General features: G+C 38.3%; 1 protein-coding gene across 5 annotated transcripts in view; it reads right to left on the bottom strand.

Annotated features, from left to right (window-relative positions):
• The window catches only part of PCCA (propionyl-CoA carboxylase subunit alpha), a 369,734-nt gene that overhangs the window by 181,951 nt on the left and 175,684 nt on the right, over nucleotides 1–12,099 (bottom strand). For 4 of the 5 annotated variants that reach the window (XM_079138616.1, XM_079138618.1, XM_079138617.1 and 1 more), the window contains 2 exons: nucleotides 3,128–3,271; nucleotides 1,701–1,775 (listed from right to left, as the gene is read on the bottom strand). The exons of the other annotated variant lie outside the window; for it this stretch is intronic. In XM_079138616.1, coding sequence (XP_078994742.1) covers nucleotides 1,701–1,775; nucleotides 3,128–3,271 — 219 coding nt within the window. The remainder of the gene's footprint in view (nucleotides 1–1,700; nucleotides 1,776–3,127; nucleotides 3,272–12,099) is intronic. 5 annotated transcript variants of the gene reach the window in all.

Here is a 12,099-nt window from a genome sequence, read left to right as displayed (position 1 = left end):
ACAACGAGAACACCCACGCAGCTCTGTGTGAGATTCTCAAACCACTGCTCAGAAACCTGCAGCATAATTGAAACTGCTTTCCCCAGTACCACAGTGGACCCTGGGAAGTATCAGACGTCTCCCACCCTTCGTTCTCAATTCACCTCTCCCCCTAAGCCCAACTCCCAGCCCGCCATGTCTACCTGACAAGTGACAGCCCAATCTGATTAAATGCTTCCAAGGGAGGGGACTCGTGGGCCTCCATGACAGGCCAAAAGTGATCACCATGGAGATACATAATTACAGCTGTCAACGCATCTACTGTCCTGCTGACATCAATTTGATTGCTCCCAGCAATAATGATAGACAAAGCTTAGTGTGCACTCTCCTGCACCCAATCACTTTATCTATTCCTTGGTCCATTTAGCTGACATGCAACATTCACACAAGCAAATAACAGCAGTAAGCAGAACATTTAAGGCATTTTAATTGTTTTTTCTTTCTATGGATGGCTCACAACTGCAAATGTTATTACATAAAACTCCTGCTGCAGCATTAATTGAAGAAAGATTTGGTGGGACAAAGCCTGTAGGGGGTATAGTTTGTCCATTATCACTTGTACTTTCAACAGGTCTCACGTTTGAAAATTGCAAATTACAAAAACTTGCGAGGGCAAAATGTTTGACATCCTGTTAGCTATTACAACGTGGTGAAAACTTCTAACAACTGGAGTAATCATTATCAATTCTTATTTAATACTTTTTGTTTGATTAAAAAAGTGTTTAGATATGTCCCTATGATACTTATTTTCTCATCTGCTATTTAATGTCACATAATGCCTGTTAAATCTTTACAATTTTTTTTCTGCCTTCAGGCTTTGAACACAGCATGGAGTCTCCAAGCCTAGAAAGGGTCAAGTCCCTTTAGAAAGCACATGGACAAAAACAATTTAAAAAGTGAAATAAATCATATATCCAATAACATCTTCAAATTTAGAATTCTTCCTGTAATCTTTCACCATCTTCTTGCCAGTAATCAAGCTGAATAATCATATTCACAGATGGTGCAGCCCCTGTCAACCACCAGCCAACATGGTGTCACGTATCTGTGCACTTACTACCTTGATTAAGAGAAAGGGAATGTCCTTGTTCTTTTCATGCAACTGAAACTATTTAAAGAGCAGTTACTAAAGATAGAACAACTATGGAATAAAACGGACAGATCACTTTTTCTTAACTGATATAAACAATATGAACTCTTAAAGTCAGTGACACTTACTAGACTGAGGCACACTTTATTTTTCTTAATCCAGTTCAATTACCAAGATGATTTTGTGCTTAAGTTTCTTGACATCTGAATATCTGGGGAAGCTGCACTCAATTTATTGAAGAGATTAAATTGTAACACACAAAAAAAAGTCATTTACTGTTCTTCCTTAGGATTACATGATCTTTCTCGTTACAATTTTCAAAAGAACTGGGAACCTTGTAAACCATCATTTATGTCATCAGATGTCTCTGAGCTTCCCTTGTCAAAAGAATTCCATCTCTCCTGAACATCATAAAGTAAAAAAAAAAATTTTTTAAACAAAAACACTGATTCCCCATGAATTACACTTATCCCTCAATTTACACCCTTCGGTGTTGACTTGCTTTCACATAAAAGTACAACATAAATCAAGATTTTAACCCCTCAGCTGGTATTACAGCTTAATGACTTACACCAGGTAGATGTATCGGCTCTTGGTACTGAGACAACCTCCCAATAGACGGTAAACCAAAAGACTTGTAGGGGTCCTGGAAGTTCAAAGGAAAGGAAACACAGTCTTTGAAATATAAATCAGCACAAGTAAGGTTAGCTACGACGAAGCAGCATTCATAGCTCTATTTTTAACATACGGTATTTACCGAATCACAGATTTTGGAATGCTACTGTCTTACCCACTAGACAACTCAGAAGTGTATTTAAAAATCAAACAGAACTGCAAGCAGAATTTAGCCTGACCTTGATCATACTTTATTGTAATTGGTAAAATTCCAACTTTTTATAAAACTTCTTAGAATGCCTTGGGCAAAAATAAAATAACCTAGGCTCTACATCAAAACATGCTCAAGTTCAGAACAACAAATGTGCTGCACTAAAGATATTTGTTTTTCTTACTTCTCAAAACAGCTCACATATGGTAAAACTTGAGAATCCCGGCTCTTCAAATAAAGACCTGAAAAGAAACACTGCACGTGCTGCTAGATATGTATTCCATTTAAAAAGATCTTAGATCATCAGAATAAATAACAAATAAGTTCAGTGTCACCAGAAAGACATATCCCTTAACACACAATGCAGAGCAGGAGGGGCAGTAATAGCCATGACAAAACTTATTTTCAAGCTGCTTTAAAAAGATTGACACAGTGTTCAAAAGTCTTAAACAGACACCACTGATTTGTTTTTCTATATTGACAGACATTTCTGAGTCTAAAAGTAAAAGTGCAAATGTTGCCTTGCGATCTTTTCTTAATCATTTGAAAAAAAGCATTTTCAGGTACTGAGTGCTCTATTTCCTGATTCATATAGTTATAAAGTAATATGAGTACTGAACTAAGAACTGATGAGTAAAACCCATAATTAAAATTGTGAAACAAAAATACATGCTTTGTCGAAAACTTTACAATTTAAATTTTAATCATTACTTCCACATAATCACAACGGAAAACCGAGGAAAAGAAAAACTGTTGGAAAAAAAGTTTAGTAAATACAGAATCAACAATTAACCTGTACCCAGGGTAGGCTCTTTTTAAAAAACTCACAGAAAATTATAACCATTTCTTGTTAACAGGGCTGAAAAACAAAAGGGAACAAAACAAAAACCACAGTCCATTCGTGCTCAGGAATATTAAACCAATGCTTGTTGCCTCTTACTGGACTGGTAGCTATTTCTCCATCCAGAAATATATGAGAATGAACTGAACTTAATTCTGTAAAATCATTTTGAATTATGTCAAAATCACCTAAAGTTTTCTGCTTTGATCATGGATCACATCCTCAAGTACTTGACACGGGATCTAAACCCTGCATTCCGGGGGTGAGCTACACCAGGTCTCCCGACTCGGGACACCCCCACCACACTCGCTCGCAGCACCACTGGTTTTACCTCAGCATAAACCCGGCATTCGATGGCCCAGCCGTTAATGGGAATATCAGCTTGTTTGTGCCTGAGAGGGTAACCCTTAGCAACACGGATCATTTCTTGGACTAGGTCCAGGCCAGTGATGCATTCTGTGACAGGATGCTCAACCTGCAAGGCCAAGATGTGCCAGTCAATGAGTGAAGCAAAAGGTATGCGAGTAGAATCAGACAAGAAAGTTTCCAAAAGTTGCTGGGTAAAACGAAGTCAGTTATATTAACGATCAATTATACTTGAGTAAAAAACCCTCAGCTGGGAGAATGAGATGAAAGAATAAACACAATGGGGCACGCAAATCATGATAATCAAGAAACACACCTAAAAAGTATTTGTAAACTATCTGTATTACTTTTCCCAATTTTGATTTACTTGTGGTCCAACAATGTTGAACAACTTAACTTGAAACTGACTCTCAACTGAAAAACACATTTATTTTGCTGCAAGTCTTGCTGTGGCTGATAGTCAGCCTGTTCTGCTACACTTAACATGGCATCTGGAGGGGCAGCTTATGATTTTCCAAAGCACTGATCGGGCCACGTCTCAGCCACTTGCATGCTTTCACTAACCTGTCCTGACAAGCAGCCAGATTAGCGTGATCTTGCATCAATGCAGTGCAGCAGAAAGGAGCAGATGGAGCCTGCAGGTTGCTTTCCCTCCAGACTGACCTGGGCAGTGCTTAGCATGCACAATAGCAAAGCAAAGCTAGTGAATCACTCTGCGCTCTCAGCAAATTACAGAAAACTGCTCCTGTTGGTGCTGTCATGGGAGTACCTGGCTTTCCACACCAACACATGGGATACATATGTGCAAAAACATGCACTGACATGCAGGCACACCAACAGGGATACGTGTCATGGTAACTTGATCGATCACTCATAAATTCCTAAACTAAAATAAAGCCAATTATGGCAGTACAGAAGATAATCTGCCTTTCTTTGAAAACCTTGAAAAAGTTTTAAGATTTTAATAAAACTTTGGCCATAGCTGCAGCTTTGATACTGATTTTCTTCCTTGTAAAAATTAAGTATGTCCTGATGCATTTCACAATAGTTTCATTGCCATGACATGTCATATTTCATATATGGGCACAGGAAAAGGTCAGTGAACAAGCAAATTATCTTTCCATCTTCAACTACACTAATTGAAGGACAGGACTTAGTCATTATAATAATCTTGAAGCTTATCATAAGCAGACAATGCCATGGTCTTAAAAAAAAAGCTTGGTAAAAATAAACAGATGGCATCCATAATTAGCTCTGTGTGTGTTATGAGTTTGTTTACAGTTTCAACAACATTTTAAGACATTTTGACATAATTTTAATGACAAATCATTGCTAAAATAAGCATCTACCCTTTACAAAATAAATGTGACACTAAATAAAGATCTTATTAGATGGTTTAAAATATATTTTTTGAAAGTAAATTATGATTTATGAGAAGTAAGACTCTATGTGATAAACATAACAAGGGAGAACAAGAGTGAAGTCTCGATTATTGCTAGAACCCATCTCGAGGGAGAACGAGTCTCAGCCCTCTACTCAAGAGGGGAAATCTGTTGGTGCCCACCACCGTGTAAAATGATGGTATGTGCGCATCCTTGCTGGGGGCGAAAACAATTTTAAAAGCTAAGTGAAGGATTCAGTCTCCTCTTGCCCAGAAAAGTTAAGTAATACCTACAAGCCAAGTAAACGCGTGTGGAATGAATGACTGAATGAAGGAAGGAACAGCAATCCCAGCCACGCCCACAGTAGGCTGCAGAGGTGGGCCTGGGAATCCTGGCACTCCAGAGGTGCTGTCTCCTGCAGCCTGTACCTTCTCATGAGAAAAAGCTATGAAAGCGGAGAGGAAACAGAAATACCTGGACAGCGATGTGTGGTTGTCCTCACACTACTACAAAGGCTTAAACACCCAAATTTATTTTGAAGCACTGTTTTACCTATAACTGTAGAAAAATAAGTATATTAGAATCACTTTGAATGGAAACCAAAAATGGACTCACTTTGTTCCAAACTTGGCCTTGTTTATGAAATATAATACAGCATTTCACAATCTAAATTAGAGAGCTGTGAGGAATTCAAATTAAATAGGTAACCAAAATATTGAGCTTAAAATAGTAGAATCTTTACTTAAAGAATTGTCTTTAAAACTATTCACTTAGGTATATGCATTGTCAAAGCCTGCAGAGTAGTTTAATATGTCTGAATTTCTCAGGTAAAATATATCTTTTTTAAAATGAAACTTAATGCTTCTGGAAGAAACCGTTCTCTAGACATAGAACTCCAAAGCAACTTAATAAAATGTGAAAAATTCCTTGAGACGTTGGGGTATCATCACCGGCATCGGGAATCTTGCCAGGGTTACGTGTTCAGCTCACTAAGTACTTCCCCCGCACCTCTGAGGATTCAGGGATGGTTCCCTCTTAACCACGGGAGTGATCAGAGGTACACACTGGAGCACAATGGCTCCATGCCACAACGCCACTGAGTAGAAGACTTTAAAATATCTTTAGAAGGTAGTTAGGGAGGGATGGAGACATGGAGGGATGAAAGAAATGGTTAACTAAAATGAAGGATATAAAAGGAGAAAAAAGAGCTAGAGATTAGTGTCTGGTAAACCAAACTCCTCTAGTCTCACCTAGAAGAAAAACCTAACTACAGAAGCCTGATGTCTGTTCCAGGGCTACTGTGTGGAGGAGGTGTGACTAACACAAATTTTCTAAGAAAGACACCTCATCCGTTACTGGGTCACAAGCCCTGCTACTCTGCAAGAGGAGGGGTCTTGTGTGCTTCCTCCTTTTGCAAAGCATCTCTATGGGTGGGAATCCCAGGGAACACACTTAAACTTTCAAAATGCAAAGAGCAATTCCCTTACTGTCATTCCACCCTCACTAAGCAGACTTTCAGAACCTGGCTTCATGTGGTTTTCCTGCCCAACAGAAATGTTCTTGTTCCAAAAAACACACGAATAATGGCTCCACTAAGATAATTTTATTTTGCATTGTAGATTAATATTAGAATTTAAGTACATGAACCTTGCAATTTAGTCAGCAAGAACACCAAAAAAAAAAAAAGAATCACACATATAAAGAGGGAGTAAGCCCTACCAAGTTAGAATTTTTGAATCCTCAAAGACAAATACATTCATCACAGTGGAACCATACTGCAGGGTCTATTAGCAGACTAATAATAATAATAATAATAATAGCAACAGCAGTGTCCATTATTGATAAATCAGTTTGTATCAGCAATACCCCTAGCTTACCAGGAGAAAACTCCATCATCAAATGCCAGATCACGGGACATAATCATGTGCAGGGAGTAGAATGAATATATATAGTTCTATATACCTACATCAGATGGTCACAAATGGCTAGCTTTTTTTAATAGATCTACTTGCAACTTAAACTTAGTTTTGTTCAAGTCAGGCACTGAGGCATGCCTATAGTCCCAGCTACTTAGGAGGTTGAGGCAGGAGGATCACTTGAGCCCAAGAGTTAGAGGCCAACATGGGCAACATAGTGAGACCATATCTTAATTAATTTTTTAACTTCTTAGTTACTATCAAGCTGTTTTTCTAGACCTCTCTGCAGCTCCCTCTTAATTATCTGATGCTACCAAATTGACTTTCCCCCAAAATAAGCCCATCAAACACAAATGTGAGGTAAGCTAGGTTTTAATTCATCTCTGAGTGCTTAATTTCCATAGTGATGAATTTAGAAACTAAATCTTTCTGCCTCTGGGCTGTTATCCACCTTCATGATTCTCAGAATTGTAAATCTGACACTTCAGTTTTCACCTTGAGCCTTACCCCTCGGTTTTAAATATAAACTAGGAAGAATGCTAAAACAAGTGAGTGAAACAAAGATGAGATTGTGACAGTCCTGAAGTCTCCTCCTATGAGACACTTGCTGACAAAGGAAAGAAGATAAGTGTACAGTGGAGAACTGTGGAGCCACACCCTGGACCACAGCATCACACCAACAGGGGAACAGCCTCTTGCCTCCGGCGTGGTCTCACAGAGTCACCTCCATGCCAGAAACATCAGTGTGGGGTGGTCCCCCAAACGGTAGAGATTAAATCTAGTCATGAATAAGCACACAAAGCCCCAAAGGAGGAACGTTCTATAAAGTAAACGGCCTGGGCTCTTAACGTCAAGATCAGCCAGGCGTGGTAGCACACACCTATAATCCCAAGAGCTAGGGAGCCTGAGGCAGGAGTATCATGAGTTCAAAGCCAGATTCAGCAACTTAGTGAGGTCCTAAGCAACTTAGTGAGACCCTGTCTCTAAATAAAATATAAAAAGGCTAAGGATGTGGCTCAGTGGTTAAGCGCCCCTGGGTTCAATCCCTGGTACAAAAAATAAGTGTAGATCATATGGAACAAAAAAGACTAGAATTGATACAGATTAAGATGGATTTGTTTCAGATTAAAAGAGAGAAAGGAGAAAGGAGACATAACTAAATGTAATATATGATCCTGAGTCAGAATCGTTTTTCTTTTGCTGTAACAAGCCTTAGTGAGACAACTGCTGAAATTTGAATATAATCTGTAGAGAGGGTGATAGTAATATGTGAATATTAAAAAGTGCTGATTTTGACAGATACTGTGGTTATATAAAAAAAAAAAAAATTGCCCTGTATTTAGGAAATATAGACATATTTCAAAGTAAAGAGGCACCAGACCTGCAATTTACTCTGAACTATTTCCAGTAAAGAAAATACAGATGAATACACATGTGTAGGTATATAGAGAAAGCAAATGTGATAGATGTCAGGGAATACAGAAACCCTCTGTATCGTTGCAATTTTTCTGTAAGTCTGAAATCATTTCAAATAAAAGTCAATAAACATAAAGCAACATAACTTAAGACTGTTTTTCATATCACAAAACATGATTAAAATAAAGATGTCTAATTTGGTCAACCTTCTTTTCTCTCTCGTCAGAATCCTCCCACTGTGTCAAATAAAAATAGCTCTCCAACAGCAGGTAATTCATTCAATATGTTTTTTTTCTCTGACCTAAACTTTTAAATATTTCACTGTGATATTTATGTAGTAGCTCCTAAAACTGTAAGAACAGGTAACCAGATAACAAGCAACCCTTCCTCAAGAACAGTGAGATTTAGGGAATTTTAACTACATCTATATAATAACTTCAAATGAAAATAGGCAATAAGAGGAAAGGTGGACAGAGTCGTGGGGGTGAGGTGAAAGGTGTGCTCCCCGGGCAGTGACGGTGGAAGAGGCACGTGATGGTCCCTGAACAGAGGGGTCTTTGGCCTTCGCTGTCCAGCAGCTAGTGTCCACATGCACACATTTGCTCAAAACTCCACTGTCGTTTACAGAGAAAGAACACGAGACACATTCAAGGGTATGTGGTGAGAAACTAGAAACAATTTTTAATTTCCAGATAACGACATTTTAAATTAATACAATTTTAAATGACATCTTTATTAAATACATCAAGTCTAAATGAGCAGATATGACAAAGAGTTGGTTTGTGAATGCTATCTGCTGTAAGCTTAATCAGCTAGATTCAACTCAAGCACGCAGTGTAGGTGTGGACAGATTCTCCCCTTACATAAAACTGAGTTTTAAAATGGTGTTCAGCATAATAGGCCTCTACCTTTTTAGTTTCTGCCTTTTTAGCTTGTTGTTACTTCCTTCCAAAAGGATAGCTGATGCCATTATTTTTGGTTCTACTCTTTTGGTTCAGAGAGATTCTTTGTCCAGAACAGAATCTAACATGTACCTATTAAAATTCTGAAGCTCTACCTCCTGAGAATACAGGATTTCAAAATAAAGATCTGAAGTTATTAGATTTTGATCTACAGGAATCAAAGATAAAAAGCATGTTGGGAAACAGGCCCCAACACACCATCCCTGTAAACTCACACTGAAAACGATGCTATATTCAACACTGTGAAGACCCCACTCGTCCCATCGTGGTGCTCCCGTCGACCCAAAGAAAGGATCAGGGACCTGTAGGGACTGAATTGTGCCCCCCTCCCTCCAAGTCATATGTTGAGCTTCTAACCCTCACATCTGAGTCGATTTCAAAGGTAATTGAATTTAAATGAGGTCACTAGAGTGGGCCCTAATCTCACGACTGAGGTCCTTACAGAAGAGGCACTAGGACACAGACACAGCGAAAGGCCAGTGTGAAGATGCAGGGGACAAGCATCTGCAGGCCAAGGAGAGAGGCCTCCAAAAGAACCAACCCCAATGACACCTTCCTCTAGGACTTACAGCCTCCAGAACTGTAAGAAAATAACCTGTGAAGCTGCCCCAGACCATAGAGCCCTAGTAAACTAGAGTTACCCTTTGAAGGGTTAAAACACAGATGAAGGACACCAGGAATCAAAGGCAGCCGAGGAGCTCCCCACAAGCTTCCAATAAGAACCCTAGTAACTGTATGTGCCTGACATGCCTACATGCACATCTATGTGGCAAAAACATCTCTGCTGTGACTTTCTAACAAGACCAGTAAGTAATGCAAGAAAGCAGAACATGAAGGCATGACGTGTCCAACTTTTTATCCTTAGCCTCCCACATTGACTCCAAATGTTTCAGAATATCCCAGTCTTGGCTGACTCGAGTCAGCCTCAGAACCCTGACCTCTATTACTTTAAATATAATTTTAAAAGATCTACTTTTGCCCAGATCCAAAACCTCCCTTTGGCAAGAGGGAAATTTTACAAATTAATTAAAATATCCACTTCCCTATAAATTCTTCTCTTTCTACCAATTATTCTTTCAAATACTCCAATTTCATTTTTAAAATATTTTAGTCTAGAAAGTCGTGGAATTTTGTTTGTACATTTAAAACTGTTCTGCACAGGATGGGGTATTTGCCCAATTACAATCAACTGTCAGCAGAAAGAATCTGGGTTGTAATAGTTCTTTTCCAGTGTTGAAGAAGTGAACCCAGGAGCTCACACATGCCCCACAAGTACTCAACCACTGAGCTTCACTCCCAGCCCCAGGCTGCAATAATTCTCACAATTTTTAAATAAATGAAACAGAAAAGGGCAAGAACTAAGTTGCTAAGAAAGAATTTCTAAAATCTCTGGAATATTAATTTCTATATGACACAGAATTCTCTCTGATGGAATATGAGGGTGTTTGGCTTTCATACACTGCAATAATTCTATTATGCTTTTTCTTCCTCCAAAAAAACAAGATTCCTCTCCTTCACTATAGCAATCAATAAAAGCAACTGATTAAGGTCAGACAAAAATAGGACAATTTATATCTCTGTCCTCAAGTACAAAGGAAGAGCCAGTTGATCACATTAGGGCTTTAATTGTTTATCTTTAAAGATTTTACTCCTCTCTGTTTGGGCATACTCTAATTCCTATAATCTTTGGAGATTCTATTAAAGGTTGCTTTTCAAAAAAAAAAAAAAAACCTAAACTAAAATCTAAAAATAACCTAACATTTGGAAATTAATAATTGCACACATATACACACAACAAGAATTTGAAAGGTGTATTCAGGATCCTAATATTAATCTTATCCAAACACATAAGCAGAGCTAGCTTATCAATGTAACAAACACTTTTATCTACCGGTTTCATTTTCATTTATTTTATACACCACACACATACACACACACACACATATGCTGTCAATAGATCTTTGATTTATTTATATGTAGTGCTGAGAATGAAACCCTGTGCCTCACACAAGCAAGGCAAGTCCTCTACCACTAAGCCATAACCCAAGCCCCATTTCATTTTTAGAAGAAAGATTTCCATCTCCATTCCCACCCCCCATACACTTAACACACATGCCCTATGAAAAGGAAATCTTTCAAAGTGGTTAATATTTTGCATATGTTTATTCATTTGCAACAGTAATTTTACAGTTAACTAACAAAAGAATATGAAGTTATTATGACTCAATTTGCAAATCTTTCAAATGACTACTGACAGGCTTTATTAATAATAATGCCAACAATAGCCCACTGTGGCACACACCTGTAATCCCAGCTACTCAGGAGGCTGAGGAAGGAGGATCATCAGTTCGAGGCCAGCCTGAGCATCTTAGTGAGACCCTGTTTCAAAATAAAAGGCAAAAAGGGCTGGGGATGTAGTGGTAATGTGCCCCTGAGTTCAATATCCAGTACCAAAAAACAAAACAAGTTAAAAAAAAAAAAAAAAAAACTTCAAGAGTAGCAATGCACATGCATACACACACAGATGCATGCACACACGCACAACTGGACTTTCTAAAACAAAATAATATGATTTCCCAACTGTACAACTTAATCAAGAGGATGGTCCCCGACAGAACATGAGCTCAGAGCCTAGAAGATCAATATAAAGAAATAATAACAAGAAACAGAACAGAAATTCAAAAATGACAGTAGTCATGAGAAAAATTACAAGCCTTTGAGGGTTTATCCAGTATATCTAATCTGTAGTAACAGGTTAGAGACAGAAGGGAAAAAATGAATAGACAGAGGAAAATAATAAAATAATACAAATTTTCCCAAGAATGAAGAAACAAATCGGCACACTGAAAGTGGACCTGGAATAAAAGTTAGGGTGATGGATATAAAAACACACCTAGATAAAACCTGGTGTGGGGGATGGGGAATCAATAAATTCCAGTGACTAAAAGAAAACTAGGCCAGCTTCTAGACAGCAAGAACTCATTACCCACAATGGAAAAGAAATCAGAATTACATCAAACTTTAATATCTGAAACTAGAACACAGTGGAATTCACAAACTACTGAAAGACTAGAACTGAAACTCAAGAATCCCAAACTCAATCCAAATAACCATGCCCCTTCAGGCCTAAAGAAACATGTTTGAGGATATGACATTTCAGAACACACAGTCCACATATTCCAGCTGAAGAAGGTTCAGGAAGAAGGTCCTAAACAAACAAACTAGAGCAGAAATCTCAAAATCAGGGAAGATGAAGAAGAT

The sequence above is a fragment of the Sciurus vulgaris genome (genome assembly GCF_902686455.1).
Source record: "Sciurus vulgaris genome assembly, chromosome: 4".
Lineage (NCBI taxonomy): Eukaryota > Metazoa > Chordata > Mammalia > Rodentia > Sciuridae > Sciurus > Sciurus vulgaris.
This window is presented reverse-complemented; position numbering and strand designations above follow the sequence as displayed.